General features: G+C 39.1%; 1 protein-coding gene across 1 annotated transcript in view; it reads right to left on the reverse strand.

Annotated features, from left to right (window-relative positions):
- Positions 1-18,111, reverse strand: part of PALLD (palladin, cytoskeletal associated protein) — a 374,196-nt gene that overhangs the window by 339,758 nt on the left and 16,327 nt on the right. Inside the window, exon 2 of the mRNA XM_019665498.1 lies at positions 16,624-17,592. Within this exon, the coding sequence (XP_019521043.1) occupies positions 16,624-17,516 (893 nt within the window). The 5' untranslated portion in view covers positions 17,517-17,592. The remainder of the gene's footprint in view (positions 1-16,623; positions 17,593-18,111) is intronic.

The raw sequence follows: 18,111 nt of genomic DNA on the forward strand, positions 1-18,111 counted from the left end.
CCGGCGACTCACGGCAGCCCATCTCCAGGTTGAGCTGTTGTTCAGCATCTTAGCTGTAGAGGGCAGTGTCACTGGCCCTCATATGTGGAATCCGAACCGGGGCCCTCTGATGTCCCAAGCCAGTTCTTAACCATCGCGCCACTCGGCCGGTCCAGAGCACAATTCTTAATGGTACTCCTGATTCTTATGTTGCACACTTCCTCTTTACCATTAATCTGAACTCCTCTGCATACCTTCAGTTTTACTCTTCATTCAAACTATGACCCTGTTGTACCACCCTTGTCACACTCACCCCATGGTATCCTGTGTCCTGGATTCTCACTAGAATGGACTCAGTCCAGCATAAGAGACATTAAAAAAAAAAGGCTGACAGTACACCTGTGGTAGCTAGTCTTCAAAAAGGCTAATAAGTAAAAGAAGATGATAAATTATTGTTTTAAGTCACTAAGCTTTAGGCTGTTTCTTAATATGCTGTTAAAAATGCAAAACACCACTTCAAATACATAAAACACCAATGATTAGGAAGTCTGCCAAATAGTCAACTTTTAGCATTAGTCATCCCAGATACACCACTAACCAGGGGTGTGTCTTTGGGTAATTTATCACCTCTTTGCTCTTTGAACCCTGGTTTCTTCCTGTGTAAAATGGTGATACTGTACAACAATAATACAGCCTACCCTATAGAGCTCTTATGAGGACTAGATAGAAAGTCCTTAGAAAAATGTCAGGTACATATAATGCTCAGCTAAGTACTTTTTGTTATTTTGGTCATTGACAGGATAAATAAGGAAATGCCACTAATGAATTAAAATGTGTTTTCCACCTTCACATCAATGTGATTATTTTACCAAACGTCACAATTAGAATTGACGTTTACTTAAAAAGCCTAAAAGCAAACAATGGGAAGTAAAAGGGAGCATGAAGCTGGAAAAATAATTTCCAAGCTGGCTAAGTTGACTATGAGTAATCAAGAATTTACCTTAGCAATTTCAGGGTAAAGCATTTCAGGAATCAGTCATGCTGCCATATGTGGGTTATAAGGATTTGGGGTCATCTTCCTACATAGGTATGGGCAGTCAGAAGAAGGATGTTGTGGTCTCAGCTAGGAAGAGAGGATGTGCTAAATCCCAGAAAACACAGGAGGGTTCCATGAAAGGACTAGATTCAAAGGTTGTGTCAGGGTATATGGAAACCACAGGGTAATGCGTCACCTGGGGCTACAAAGCAGATTGTTACCACCCCTCAACCTGCAGGATCAGGGGAGGAAGCAACTTCTGAACACAGAAGAGACCATCATGTTGAGTGGAGACCTTCGTTTGATGGAGAAAGACAGGGAAACCTATAGGGAGGAAGCTAGGGGACAAAATACCTTGAATTCCTGTACTTTTCCCCTCTGACCTACCAGGGTTCCCTGGGGCTAAACCCAACCAGAGCCTGAAGAAATGTGTTGTAGTCCACACAGGTCAGCTTGCATGGGCAAGAGAGGGGCAGAGGAGAATGGAGAGAGGACCAACAGGGGCCTGTGAAAGATAACCAGCCAGGCAGAGGATACAGGGGGCAAAACTGGCAAGAGCAGACCCAATAGCAGACTCATATTTCAATACTTGTATTTTCATAACCTTAATATAATTTTGTGGTAACTTGGATCAAAGGGATATTTGCAAGTTGATTTTCTGATCAATTAAGAACGACGTTGTGAAGGCAAATGTCTTCATTTCCTTCTATGCATATATTCATAAGTCATTAGGAAGCAATCCTTGAACATTACTCTTGTTGTCACATAAGTGTGGTGAGCAAATAACGATTTCTTCACAAAGAGCCAAGGTAAATGCCACAACTGGTCAGCAAAGCAGGAGTCTCTTGCATATTAACTTACTTTCCCTGGAGGTTTGATCTGGAAATATTTGGTATATGGCTGTCATGATGGTCTCCAGCACTCAACTGTCTCCAGCTCTGCCTTTTTTCATTTCTTCTTGGAACAGTTTCTGAGGCCATCTGCTTTTAATACTTCACCTGGCCTCTTACTGATTCTCTGTTTGGAGCCTTCATTTGCCTCTCTGTAATTTTTTTAACCCCTGGCTTCAAGCTTGCTTACTGCTTTGATAATCTAAGATCCGTCGACTGTATGTGGTTGGCTAACCACAGCCATACAGGTGAGGGTTTGAGAAAATACTCTACACGCCAAGAGCCTTGATGATTTCTAATGCTCAGCACCCGTCATCCTGTGGGCGTTAAGCAGAGGTGATGATCGCAAAGGAGAGAATCACGGAGGTGACTATGGCGTTATGTTTGAACCCTGTAAGGCAAACTAAGTTGTGTTGCTATATACACCTGAGGGGCAAGCAGGCCTTCTAGATGAAAATGAGGCAAGAGGGAAAAAGACAGGAGTCAGTGTGGTGTGTAAAAGAGAACTGATCTGCAGTGTGGAAATGAGTGAAAGAGATTAATCCAACTCGTCTTTCAGTTTGGATCATAATTTACTCTAAATCCATGGATGTGAGAAAATTTAACATTTCAACCAGAGCAAACTGTAATGAAAGACAGGTTTTGGATGGGTTTGATCTTTTTTCTGATTTGTCAAAATCTGAAAGCCAGACAACCATCAAAAGGAGAAGAGAAGAAACACATGTGTGACAGTTGAGAACTTGAGGAAGACCTCATGGAGTCCAGAAACAGCTGGGACCACATAGTGCACTCGGAACTGCAGGTAGCTAAGAGCTAGGCTGCGTTCTGAGAAAAACAGGGCTTTGTGAGCTCGTGCAGCGTGTGTGGGAAGCTGAACCCAGCGTGGTAAGGCAATGGGCTTTTCCTAGTTTTTGTTAGAAGACACACCTTTAAATTCCAAAGAGCTAAAGCCATTGTACATAGCACACTGGATGAATATATGTTAAGATTTTAAGATTTACAGATGAAAGGGACTACATAAATATGAACTTTGAAAATTGGAAGTGTAAGTATCACAGGTATGTATTATATTTTATACAGTGGTAGTAAAGCTACTTTGATATGGGGTAGGATAGACATACCTTGTAAATGGATTCAGCATTCTACATGCAGTGGCCTGTTAGAAACTGGAAAACAAAAATTACAGTCCAAACACACAACAGTTCTCATACTAACGCGATTCTACTGGCTGTTTTTCTGTCGAGTGTCAGTTGTTTAAACTGAAAGGGATGGTATCTCTAATTTGAGGTCACACATTGGCACATTCCATTAACAAATGATGAAAGAAATGGGGTACTTACGCTCCAATCCTCTCCAATTACTTTTTTTCTCAAATATAAAGATAAAAAGATATTTGAGCATGTACAACTGGGCAGCACACGTTTCCAGTAAATGGAACTGACCCAAACCTGAGGTAAGATGGCATTTTCCTGGAGAACACCCCTGACTACACAAATACCACCCCACCCCACCCCACCCATCTCCATCACACAGCATGGGCCCTGATGAATGTCATACTGGGCTGAGGAACTTCTGTCATTTTGATGTGTACATGGACTTTTAAAATGCTGTAATGACACTCATCTTATGCATTGTCCAAAAGCCAATTTGATTTCTTCAATATTGATACTTCCCTCTGAATAGCTGCCTGTTCAAAGTTAATATTATTTATTCTATAAAACATGACCTTATTATATTGTATTTAATAATGGCCTTTTGTAGAAAATGTCTATCAGAAATCAACTGAACTAACGTATTGTTGGTGTTTCCGGGGCCTGTTCTTCTTGTATTTCAGGGAGTGCTGATTTGTCCTTCTTCCTGGAGTACGGGACGAGTCCACGCATCAGGATTCTGGCCAACATCGGACAACACATTTGTAATTAAAATGCTGGCCATTAAACATAAGAATTAAATAGCAGCATACTGGAATTACAAGGCCTATCTGCTATGTTCTGCTCAGGATTACTACTCTGTTTATGAGAGAAAGAGAGACCTGGCTAAATGTCTTTGACAGTGGAAGTTACAGCCCATGCCCTCACAAGCTGCGTCAATGGAAGTTGTTTCTGCTAATAAAGATGCTGACTCTCCCTCATGTCAACACTACAGAGTGGGCTGGATGTGTACACAGCATACGGCTTTCTCATGAGGGCCAATACATCATTGATCGTGGCTCTTTTCTTTTCCAAGTTTTCTTCACATTGTGTGGGGCATTGGAAGGAAGCCACTCGCAGACATTTTGCTTTTAAAGAAATACGACTACTGTGTTAGGTATTTCTAGGGGTAAGCTGGGATCACCCCAATTTTGGTGGGTCACCGTTCTGTAAGTAGGACTGTGCACCCCACTCTACTTTGTTTGGCAGTATAGTGGAGTGGACAATTGGACAATTTTTCTAAACTATTCATGTCTTAGTTCCTTTTTTTAAAAACAAATAGAGATAATAATACTGCATTCATTGACTCTAACATGCCACTCACAATAAGACGCCATTATTTTATGAACCATTAAGAAAGAAAAAAACAGTATGTAGTATCAACAATGCAAATAACTTCACGAAGATGACAAGATAAACAGTTCTGACCAAGTTTGTACGTGTGCAGGTAATGATGACCACATCATGACTGTGGTCTGGCAGTGCTTGTGAAATGCTCTTTACTGCAAGATGCACTCTGATTATAGAGATGTTAAAAATATGACCAAATACATGTCTTAGGATCCAAGAAATATGATAGTGTCTACCTTATTTTATAAGTGAGTTTATGAATGGAAAGATCTTAGAAGAGTGTCTGGAACATGCTAAGAGCTCAAGAAATGTTGGCTATTAATACTATTATATCTATTTTTATTACTAGGAGAATGAGAACAACTTCCCCGGAGTTTTAGCTCTGTAAGAAAAATAAAAAGGAATTATTTTAACCTGTGACTTTAGAATGCTCAGCAAAGGGCTGAGGAGAATGAGCATGACATTTCAGCATAAACTTCCTACAATTTAGTGGCATGTGCAATGACTGCACAGACATAATGCTATAGTTAAATTTCTGCTGTTAACTGTCAAGGTTTCCTTATTAGGGGGTGACAAAGCCTCTAGACAGGAGCGACTAGACCTAAACGAGCTCTTGCCCTTGACCAAAACCTCTTATTTGTGAATAATAGCTTCTCAGTAGTAGCATTGCTCTAGAAAGCTTGCTGGTCCACATTATTCCCTTCATCAAAACAAAATCCATATAGTGATGTGGAGAATTCTTAACATCTGTCTGCAGTGATTCAAAATACAAAACTGAAACAGAAAAATCTCTACGTCATCTCCCTAGACTTCACCAACTACACAGCTATTGCCCTCTGTGTCCACAAACGTGGCTAGAACATCCTCTGCTAATGCAATTAGTCTGTGATACCTTCTATGATGGTAGATGATCTCTCTGGCTTTTAAAGGAAGAGCCAGTTCAAATGTGAATTTTCTCCTTCCTCCCCTCTCTTCTTTCTTCCCTTCCTCCCTCCTCCCTTCCTTCCTCTCCTTCCTTTCCTTCCCTTTCTCTTCCTACTCCTCCCCCACCCCCCACCCCCCACCCCATCTTCTTTGAAGATTCTCTTCTATTACTTGGAAATCCTCTCCCGCACACTTGTTTTGTATTTTTCCATTAGAAAATACTTCTCCAATTCCAGCAACCAAGGCTAAAAGCAGTCACCTTGGGGGGAGGGGGGGAGGGGGAGGCAGAGAGAGAAATCCTTATTCCTTAGGGTATTTTAATTTAAGTTTCCTGGCCTACATGTGGATTATATAACCAGTGAGTGGAAACTTGTTTCTGTGGCCTCATTTACCATATGCTATTATACAGAACCAGACTTCACTGTTAGAACTCATAACCAAGAGAACAAAGTTTCCACTTGAAACTAGCAATCTTTCTTCTGAGAAAGATTTTTTATTGGGTTTCTCTATCTGTGCTCAGGTGACACAATTTACTCCTATACCAGCAGATATTAAATATGACCTATTTCTTGGCTCAAATTAAAGTTAAATTGGGAAAAAATAATTTCTATTGCTGCATATTATTAGAATATATCAACTGGTAAGAAATTTTTGCATCTTGGTCAGCACAGTAAGCTGTATTGAGTTTCAGACTTATAATTATACTTGCTACAGTTGTATTTATAAAGTATCTCCATATAAGTGGAGTTCTTGAGTTGCTGTAATTATGCCTAAACAGAATCAGTGATCCACAATGCCATGCTGCCCTAAGGCAAATGAAGAAACGTGTCAAGAATACTTAATGTAACTCTACGGAAAAAGATTTGAGGCATTGAGTAGTTTTGACTATGAAAGAATCAGAAACTTCGGAGTCAATTCTTTCAAAACAACTGTTCCACAGCAGTTTGTATACTAGTAAATTAAACTTCCAAAAAGCACATTCTTTTTCTTCTGAGAGCTTTGCTGTATGGTATAATACTTAGTAGGAAGAAAATGTAAAACCAAAGCTAGTTAACCTAGTTGGGAGAAAAGCCCACATTGGTTACGCAAATTATTTTTAGCTTTCTTCCTCCTGAAATTATTGGAACGCAAAAACAGGGAGTGGCTAAGGATTGGGGAACCACTTTCAATTGGCTTTAGCAAACATTCAACAAGGAACCATGAAGAAAACTCAGGAAAATTGCTAAACCATTTAAAAAGAATCAAGCAAGCAATAGTCAAAGAGATTTGATTTTTTGGAAGGCTTTCCAAGTTGACTGTGGTCCACAGTAAGGCTGACCTTCACACCTTTGAGGTTTAGAAACAGAGGATGAGGAGCTCATTAGTTGTAGGGGGAAGGGGTAGAGATGGAAAGAAATGACTTTTCTTTGGCTTTGATCCCATCCCCCGTAGCAGTGAAGGAACGGAAAGCCAAGTGACGTAGAAGTTTCTAGAAAATGACAATAGACAGTGACCAGGGGAAAGTATCCCACTATACTCCAAGGCAGCCACAATTCTGACCTCGAGACATAAATCTAGGACTCACAGGATCAAAAACTCCTTTGAAGATATATTATATTCCTTATAAATTACTTGTTTATGTTGAAGTGTGCCCTCTCCATAAGCTCTACCATTGTGGACACTTAGCCATACAAAAGAGAATTGCCGGGTGAAGGTTTTAAAGAAAAGAAACAAATTCAAAGGTTTTTGAGAAGGTAAGGTGTTGGGCGTTTATATCAAATTGGTGGCAATAAACAATAAAGTGAACATTTTATAATAATAACAGTTTATAATATCTTAATATTTATTAAGATATTACAATGTGCCTGTCACAACTCTAAACTCTTTCCCTGTGTTGACTTGACATTCATAATAACACTAGAGATAGGTACTCTTATTATTCCCATTTTACCAACAGGGAAACTGAGGCACAGAAAGGTTAAATAACTTGCCAAGGGTACCCTGCTGACATGAGACAGAGCCAAGATTCACACTTGCTCCAGAATCTGTATTGTAAGTTACTAAGCTCCTCTGCTGTTTGTTCCATAAGCACATACAGTAAAACCTTGGATTGCAAGTAACTTCATTTGTAAGTGTTCTGCAAGACGAGCAAACATTTCTAATAAATTTTAACTTGGTAAACGAGCAATGTCTTACAATACGAGTAGTTTGTTTGCAGAAAGAATTATGCTTGCTAACCAAGGTATTACTGCATATATTTTTATGCACAAGCATATTTTTAATTCTAAAGGGAGTCACTGTGACTACCTTGATTTCTTAGGGACATTTACGTTGGTGTTTGCTTATTGATTGGTTTTCTTGTTAAATCCAGAAATTTGGTCATTGAAATGTAAAGTGAAATAATGGAATCGATTCCTTAGAACAGATGCTCCCGTCTAGTTTGCTGCTGCTACTTCACAGCCAGATGTCATGACTATTACCATCAATTCAAATTGAGCCGATAGCAATGTTCCCTTGAATATCAAGACTGCATCTTGGTTCACTGAGATATCGGTCTGAGCAGCGTTATCATGTACAGTGGGCAGTGAGCCTGTCACAGCATCATGGTGTCATAGGTTGACCAAGAAGAGGTAATAAGGCAGCTGCTGTCACTCTCTAATGTTCAAATCATTAAACAACTACTCAGGGGCAATATTTCCTGTGTTCAGTGATGCTGCGTTATCCCATTCCACTCAGTGGCCTACAGAAGCGGATTCAATATTCTCATTTATGATGGTTTTTTGGCAATTAAAGTACTGCAGAAGTCTAGCTAATTTTTCAAATGAGAATTATACGTGGGTAGATATAGGATGGAAACAGGTTGACAAAGAATAGAAAGAATAGTAAAGTGGACTGTCAGGGACCGAGGGCCGCTTCAGGAGCTGTGAGGGAGAGGTTGGTGCAAGCTCGCACTCTCCTACTGGGCTTCAGCAAAGCTAGCTCAGCGCCGCAGCAAGCGGAGGTGGTTTCCTGGTACCCGGAGATGGTTTCGATACATTGGGTACAGAGCATCCTGAGTTCTGCTTCATTGGTTGCTATCATCCTGCAGCTGATGCACGAAATATTCTCTGCCCAAGGCTGCTTCGCCCCTTTCTCCTCCCACCACATAAGCAAGGCTATACAATAAACCATGGCTGCTAGACTGGGTCACTATCCTCTCATCAGAAAACAGCTGTCCACCTAGTCCCCGCTTTCAAGTATTTCTTTGTCTATCTTTCTTAATCTTCCATCGTCCCCCCTCTGGCCCATTTGACTAGCCGCACTGGATGTGGCAGTGGACAAAACAGCATAATAAGTCATAGCCCTTTATTAACTCAGAAATCATCTGTATGGAGGAAGCAGAAATAAGGCTGTATCTTAATTTCATTGAAAATAAAGGTATCACTCTGTTGCTTAATATCTTTTGATTTCTAGTTCAATGGCAATTTAATGTTCTTGGGAACATTTATTGTCCTATGTAAAATATGGAAGACTTAGTTTTTTAAGCCAATGTAAATGTGCAGGGAAGAAAAACAATTTTTAAATGAGTAAAAAAATAATAAAATAATGAAAAAATAGGAACTCATACAATTAAATGGTGCTGTTTCCTTTGGATTCTGCCCCATTTTGCTTCCTCCTACTACTCAAATATAATGACGGAGGGGAGGGGAGGCAATTGGGTGAAATGGTGATATACAACTTTTGTTAATTTTCAGACTTTTGCTAGTTCTAAAAAGGTAAGATGTGTGTGTCTGTGTGTGTGTCTAAAGGCAGACACTTTTTCTTAACAATGACAGATTCATATACAAGTTTTTGTACCCTTGGCAGCTAATACACTGGGTAGACCACACCATGAAAGATCTCTGGCACAAGACTAAATATATAGAATATTCTATTAAGAACATCATGAATTCAAAAGAAGAACATTTTGAAAAACTCTAAAATATAGCTAAAACAACCCAGAAAATTGATTAACTTATAACTCATGAGAGCAAATGGCGGAGAGCCAACCTATCCAATTTGCATTGCTAAAAACCAAGACATTTTCTGGATGGTGTTTAAGGATTAAGTCATACCATTTACTAGGAATAATGCTACTGAGCATACTACATATATAACTGGGTTAGTAGAGTAAAATAAAAAGTCAATATTTTTCAATAAGTATAAAAATAACAATTTACATCTGTGTCGCTACTAACCACCTTAAGATACAAAACGTTGCAAATACAGTTGAAGCCCTCTGTGTACCCCTTTCCAATCTCATTCTTCATTATCTCTATGCTTACTGCTATATGAAATTTAGTATTTGCCATTCTTTTGTATTTTTCTGTACAATACTCTTACTCTATCCCGAACCCTGAAATAGTCCCGTTTTGCAATTTTCACTTCATATGGATAAATTTATCTATGCAATCTGTATTCATTTTTTTTTGCAACTTTTGTCTTGGATTGTTATTGTTTGTGAGTTTCAGACATCCCAATTCATGATTATCTGGTTCATTCATTGTATGAATATATACTATAATTTATCCATTTTCTTTTTCTTTCTAGATTTATTGAGCTATAATTGACATACAATTGTACAAATTTAAGGTGTACAATGTGATGATTTGATACATGTATATACTGGGAATCAGTTACCACAATAAGGTTAGTTAATACATCCATCACCTCACAGAATTACAAGTTTGTGTGTGTGTGTGTGTGTGTGTGTGTGTGATGAGAACACTTAGATCTACTCTCCTAGCAACTTTTAAGTGCAGAATAAAATATTGTTAAAGGGTACAAATCTCCTGTTATAAGATGAATGAGTAGATCTCCAGGACTTATCCATATTATAACTGGAAATTTGTACCCTTTGACCAACAGCTCCTTATTCCCTCCATTCCCCAACCACTCACAACCACCATTCTACTCCATGTTTCTGAGTTTGGCTTTTTAAAGATTCCACATATAAATGAGATCATACAGTATTTGTCCTTCTCTGTCTGACTTATTTCACTGAGGATAATGCCTTCAACATATATCTATGTTGTCGCATGGCAGGATTTCCTTTTTTTATATGACTGACTGAATATTATTCCACTGTGTGTGCGTGTGTGTGTGACGTCATTTTCTTTATTTATTCACCTGACAGTGAACACTTAGGTTGTTTCACAATGGCTATTATAAAAAAGCAAGAGTTAACAAGTGCTAGTGAGAATGTGGAGAAAAGGGAACCCTTATGCACTGTGCTCTGTTGGTGTAAATATAAATTAATATGACCAGTGTGGAAAACAGTATGAAGGTTTCTCAAAAAATTAAAAATAGAACTACCATATGATCCAGCAATCTCACATCTGGGTATATATCCAAAAGAAATGAAATCACCATATCAAAGAGATACCCATTTTCTTTTGATGAATATTTAAGTTATTTCCAGTTTCTTTGAAGCAATGCTGCTATGAACAGTCTTATCCATGTATCCTTGTACACATGAGCTAAAATTTCTTTTAGGTATATATCTAGAAGTTGAATTTATTCATTTATTTATTCAATACATATTGAGCACCTACTACATGCCAGGCCCTATTCTAGGCCCAGAATGAGATGGAAGTCCCTATCCTCAAGGATTTTATATTCTACTGAGGGAGAGAGACAATTTAAAAAAATTAAATAAGTAAAATGCAGAGTGTATCAGATAAGTTCCACAAAGAAAAACAAAATAAGAGAATGGAACAGAGAGTGCGGTGGGAAGGACCTGTTCTTTTACATAGGGTAGTTATGGAGGACCACACTCTTATGGAAGGTGACATTTGAGGATAGATAGAAGGAGATGAAGGAGCCAATCCTGTATATATCTAGAGGAAGAGCATTCCAAGAAGAGGGAACAGCAAGTGTGTAGGCCCTGAGGCAGGGACGTGCCTGGCACGTTAAAGTAATAAGGACACCATTGTGGCTGGAGTAGACTAAGCAGGAGTGAGTACTAGGGGGTGAAGTCAGAGAGATGGGGCCTTATTAAAATGTTTATAAGGGCTAAGGATCTTACTCTGTGAGACGAGAAGGCACTGGATAGCTTTGCACTGTGTCGTGGTCACAATTTCATTAAAAAGAATCATGCCAGGTGCTGCAGAGACTGTGGTGAGCAAGGATGGAAACCAGGAGACAGATTAGGAAGGGATGGGAATATCCAAGAGAAAGATGATGGTGGCCGGGACCAAAGCCTCATGAGCAGAGGTGGTATGAAATGGGCAGATTGTGGATATATTAAAGGTAGAGCCACCTGGACTTACTGGATGGATTGGATGATGAGAGTTGTGAGAAAAAGAGGGATCGATGATAACTTCAAGGTTTTTTTCCTTGTACAGCTGGAAGGAGGATTGTCATTTGTTCACATGGAGAAGACTCAGAGAAGGTTTTGGAAGGAGAGGAGAATCTGAAATTAAGTTTTAGATGTAGTCAAGTACAGGTGTCAAGTAGGAAATTGGGTATTAAATAAAAGTTTAGGATATATACATCTTTAACTTTATTATGTATCGCAAATTGTTCCCCAAATTGTTTGCACCTATTTACATTTTATGTTGAAGAAACAACATTTATCAATTTTTCATGTTGATAATCTGATAGTACTATCTGGTGTCTCATTACTGACGATATTTTTTAACAAAAACAATACTCCTGGGCTCAGCCACTTGACTTTTCATTCTACAAGCACCACATAGTGATAATCTACTGGCTGTTGCCACATTTTCCTGAGCCAAAGTGGTCCATAAATGGGATATACCATATACCATAACTAAGAAAAGTGAATCAGTGGCTTATTTATAGATATATTTTCTTTTGAGGAGATTGAAATTTCTACAGGCAGCATTGCATAGTTTTGATATGGCTAATCCTCTTGTTTTGGCTTTTGATGATGATCAAAGTCTTACTAATTTGAATTGGAGGCATTGGAGGTGCTGGGTGTTGATTATAAAAATAATTTAATTACTTCTAATTCATACATTAATTGAAACTTTACTAGGTTAATAATGATGACCTAATAGGCATGTTATGGTTAGATATGAATAATTGTACATAGAATATTACACATGCTTGGACTATTGCTGGATCCCATTTTTACAGCAATAAATAGATGTTTAAAAGTGGGTTTTTTTTCTTATAAGGACGTTCATATTTACCTTACAGTATAATTTGAATATGAGGATGGTTTGGACTACTGTTCATGAATTGGAAATTATTTGTTTTGTTTGTATTATTTGATGGAGAATAGTGCCTCCTCACCCCCACTTAATTTATTTTTCTTTTGGTTTGTGTTGATTGACCTTTTTTTGCAGTATTAACTTTACTACGAGAGAGAGAGAGAGAGAGAGAGAGAGAGAGAGAGAGAGAGAGAGAGAATAACTATAAATGGCTATGTTTTTTTAGTATAGAAACAATGTTGTGGAAATAATCAGGATGGCATTTTCTTTAAAGATATTTGGAAAATAAATTGCAATCCTAGAAGATTTTTAAATATGTCAGTTCTACTGTTCTGCATTTCTGGAGCTTGTCAGTAAGCCTTGCACAGTTAGCAAAACAGCAGTGACTGGCAGAATCTTCTCCTGAATCCCTGTGGTACGTGTTCAGGAATCAGAAAACCTGAGGTATATGTCAGTGTCTATAAGTGATTATTTTATGTTGCTAGGCAAATAATTTCATAGTTTTCTATCTTAGTTTCCATATATTTAAATGCTTTAGAACATATGGTTGACATCATCAAATATTTTTAAAAGTATAAAATGAAAAATATAGGTCCTATCTTTATAATACTAGAGTAATTTTGAACTAACAGTCTCCATGATTTTTTTTGCCAACTCACACACACACAAAAAAGAATGGAGAGAACAGGGAAGGGAACATGTCTTTATACTGTTGTGAACTAGTGCATGAGAATATAGAACAATAGAACATAATCAGAAAAAATATGAATTCTGACTTGATTTTATTTAACGTAATAATTCATACTGTAAAATAATTTGCATATAATTTGAGTGGTATCTAAGTTGTATATAATTTCAATTATTACACACAAGCTTTTTTCTTCCATCAGTTTTTCTCTTTTTTGTTGAGTTTGTGGGAACTATGCAAGAGTAGAGGAGGAAAATATAATTTTTTAAGTTCTGTTTGTGGTTATCACTGGTGTTTGTGCCAGTTATATTTGTGTGAGGGTTAAGTGACTGTATATAAAGTAAATGTCTTGAAATGACTGGCCTGGCTTTGATCCTACTGTTTCTGTCAATCCTCCTTTTAGCGGGGGCTACTTTATCTGTAAGTTTCACTATGCCCAGGTTCCCAGACCAAATGGTTTCTACTTGGGCCAAATTGAAGAAGCCCCAGGCGAGCAGCTCTCTAGCCCAGCCGTGTCCGTCTAGCAATGTGTTTCCCTTGTCTGGACCCAGCACAGTTGTAGTCCCTGAAGTCCTGTCTCATTTAATCATGTCTGAGTCTTTATTCCTGCTCTGTCCTTTTGTCCTTTTGCAGCAATGGCTTTGCCTTTTTCTTAACTAAACTCTTGAAGGGTAGCATTTTCTCTCTGTGATCCAGTCCCTGTGTCTGGGTCCTGATACCTGCTGGCATATTTTCCTGTGGTGCATTCATTTTAAGTAAGCCTGGGTGTTACCACTGTCCACTGCATCACACCTCACTCACCTCCCATATAGTTGCCAACCTCTCAACACTGGATGTCCCTATGCTGACCAGCCAGTGTCTACTGGGCCTCTACTTATTGCTTGTCCCAGGTTTGCTTCCATGAGCTCTGTCACCTGCTTCTGGGATCTTAGGAGGTGGCCTACCATACAATAGGTCTGCCCTATCTCTAGGTTCTGAGTCCCCTGGACTGACTCAGTATGAGTCAGTTTCTAAAATGCCCCAGTGCAGGAGATTCTTTAGTAAAGGTTTTCTTCCTTGTAAAACAATTTGCTTCAAAGAAAATTTTCTCTTTAGACTGTCATAAGTCTCATGTGGAAGAGGCTCGCAATGGATGTTCTCAGGCGTTTGGTGCACTTACAAGTGCATGACGGAGAGAACCAGAATCTTTGGAACAGAAATTAAGAAACTCGAATGCACATTTCCTTTAGCCCTCAAAACAAAACAAAACTAAACTAAACCAACAACAAAAAAACAACCCCAAAAGAACACAAAAATGACTAGCTGACTTTAAACAACGGAGCATTCTCAACAAAGACTTAATTACTCTAGAAGGGCGTAACTTTAACAACTAATGAGCATTGGTCATGAACATTGGTAGACTGGCAGATGACAAGAGAAAACTAGTTAATAATAAAACTGCTAATTAATTAATGCCCTCTCCCCCCACAAGAAGAAAAGAGGCAGAGCATGAATTTGGTGGCCCTCCAAATGATCAAAAGGTTAAGTGAACTTTGGTAAAGTACTTTTGGTCGGCTCACCTGAATTAATCCTTTGATGTTAAGTGGATTGATTTTTGTCATTTTTGAAAGACATGGTATACTTACTTGCCATGGTAATACATTTGGAAGGGGCCTATTTTGGAGGTAAATGTAAGTGGAGCCATATGCAGTTTGAAAACCTGTGGAACTGTTTGAGTGACATATAAATGTATTTCTAATGAAGAGTGATTTGTTCCTGAGATTAGTGGGTTTTAAAAAAGTTAAATGAAATCCAAAAGAAATACTCTCTAGCATAGACAAAACTATAAGAAAAATTCTTCATGGGAAAGATATATATGCAGAATTTAGGATGACATATTTAACTAAATGAACCCATTAAGAAGTTTTTTACTGCCCCCTGCTGTCAGTTTCTAAAAGAAATATTGTAACGTTATTGTGAGAGCTGACTTAAGGTGAATTAGTTGAACAAATGGGTGAGGAAAAAAACTCACTGCCTCTAATTATACCACTAATGGGAACGCTTGCTCCACGTTTGTGAGCAACGACTTGTCCAACTGAGAAGCCAGCACCAGTAAAGTGCATATTTGTGGACGTACGTTGATAGAAAAGTTTGTGATTTGTGAAATGCCATATCAGTGAAAGGTACCAGTGTTTTTTCGCCGAAGCTTCCTACCATTTCTCGCAATTTCACAATTTTGAATTTACTTTTTAACATTTAAGCACTTTAGGCAAAACACTCTTGATTAATAAAAGCAAAACCTTCAAAATAAATGAATGAATGGTTTCCTTTTTATAGTAGGATCCTGATTTGAAATGTTATTTTCATATGAAATCAAGAAATGAGAAATAATCAAAGCCATGTGTGATATAATGCAGCAGTCACTAGGTGCCAGATACTATTGTACATTTGTCACATATTGTTTCATTCAGTTATCATAAAATTGAATGAGGTAGGTATTGTTATGATTCTCATTTCATGGGTGAAGAAAGTGGGTCACAAAGTAATTTGCCTACATGTCACAGTTGGCAAAAGGTGGAGCCCTGATTAGAAACCTTACAGTCTGACTTCAGGGTCACTCCTGTTAACCTTCTGCACGGAATGTATAAACTCTGCAATTAAGGAAGAAGATCTGTAGAAATTATAATAGACATGGTAGTATAAGTGTTTACTGACTCCAGTTAACTGCACGCTCACCTTATTTTTATTTTTATTTTTGCCGTATCCATGCCCTAGTGGCCGCAGGCTGTGATTGAATAACAGACCTGTGGCGCTCTGAGTTTGGTTTCTCTTTCTTTGTTAGAAAAGTTCTTCCCTCCTAGTTGCTTCACACTGAAGACGAGTGGTGTGTTTACCTTAAGTGACCGTGTGCCAGTTTGGACCATGCCTTAGACCAGATTATATATTTGGCGGCTATTCCTGTGGTTGGCATCTGCACACCTGTGCCTTTCATCTCTGTACTGCCAGACAACTTCTAGCTTTAGCCACATGCTCAGCCATCTCCAGAGGCTCACATTCAAATTACACATACACTTTTCTCAGTACTTTGAATAAGTAAGATGCACATTTTCAGTTTCCCTGGCTGTTATTGTTTTGGAATCCAACAGGGCAACCTACTTGTGCCCCTCTATGCCTGGCCAGTCCTTTACCCTCCTTCTTAGTCAGTATCATGTGGTTCATAACAACAGATACATCGCAAGAGGGACAACGAGTATTTGCAATTCTGGGAGGCTTTTGCCTTGCAGGGACTTGAAAACACTACCCGAGGCTCCAGAGGGCTAACTATATAGGAAATCTCTTCTCTCCCCACATGAAAGCAAAACCAAAACGCAACAGAAATCACTTGATATTCACAATAAAAAGTTCTTACCTGACTCGAGGAGTTGGGTTTCCAGAGACTCTACACTCCAAATAAACTCTGCTTCCTTCTGCCACCTCTTGGCTCCTCAGCTTCTGGATGAACCGAGGAGCTGATGGGAAGGGGAGTGCTTTCTGCGGCTGTGGGTGAGACATGCTATTGCATGGCGCTGCCTCATCCCGGTCTGCTCCGTAGCAATGCCTGGCCTCGGGTAACTTGACCTCTGCTTCCATCTCCTGTTGGTCTCCCGTGGGGCTCTGGCTGGCTGAGGCACTCATCAGGGCTGACGGCTGATTTTTAGGAGATAGGTACCCACTGTCTGGTGATGAGGACTCCCCATTTGGGCTTCTGTTTCTCGGCTTTGCTGCTTCTCTAAATATGGATGTCAGCTCCTCGATGAAATTAGCTGCCTTGTCACAAAGCTGGCTCTGGGGGCCAGCCTTACCTTGATATACTGGTTTGGACTTTACGATTGTGTTGGGAGTTTTTGCACCACATTTTTCAGCCTTTCGGAGGCTCTGGATATAACTGGGTCTGGCAAGCAGGGGTGAGATGCCAGGTTTCCTCTTTGAACCAGGTGAGGAGATGTTCTCAGTTTGTTCTTCTGGCCTGTTATCTGGAGGTCTTCCCAAGGAGGTTGGCTCGCCCAATTTGGTCTCCTTTCGGGAAGAATTTTCACCCAGGCTTACAGGAGAGTTGTTGAAAATCTGTGAGATTTCCTTTTCTGAGTCAAAATCATCTGTCTCAGAGTTGGCTATAGCTCTCCGGGCTAGGTCAAGGCTCTTGTTTATCTCTTCCTGGCTGAGAAAAGCAGATAGTTCAGGGAAGAAGTCAGCATTCTTGGTTTCTTCCTGCATGTCTGACAGGGAATCATAGAAGGAGTCATGGGAGGAAGTCTCTGACATATTTGAACTGTCTTCATACACTCTGTCTGCTTTCAACAGGAAGGCCAGAGGCACTGGAAATCAGTTTATTTCTGTTCTGAAAGACAACGTAGAGAGAATTGCCATTAGTAATTTGTGTGTGTGTGTGTATTATTTTTAATATTACTAATTTATGAGTTGGAAGAAACATTACAGTGAACAATATATACAGTTGACCCTTGAACAACAGAGATTTGAACTGCGGGTTTTTTCAAAAAATACAGTCAGCCCTACCTATCTTTGAGTTTCACGTCATCAGATTGAACAAACCGTGGTAGAAAACTATTTTCTCATTTCCAACTATAGTTGCTATACTTCTATTTCCAACTATATAATTGCTAGTTTGCAACTATAGATTGAAAATACAGTAAGTCCCTGACTTACGAACATTTGAGTTGCAAACTTTCACAGATAATGAACAGACCTCGCAGTATGAACATTCGTAGATGTGAACAAATCGCAGAAGTAGCTCATGTGTGTGAGCTCAGGGGTGGGTCAAATTCTATCCTGCCCTCCATCTGCTATTGCTGATGATCCTTCAGCTCCATCAACATCAGGTGTGGGCCAAATTCCATCT

The sequence above is a fragment of the Hipposideros armiger genome, unplaced genomic scaffold (assembly GCF_001890085.2).
Source record: "Hipposideros armiger isolate ML-2016 unplaced genomic scaffold, ASM189008v1 scaffold_444, whole genome shotgun sequence".
NCBI classification, from domain to species: Eukaryota; Metazoa; Chordata; class Mammalia; order Chiroptera; family Hipposideridae; genus Hipposideros; species Hipposideros armiger.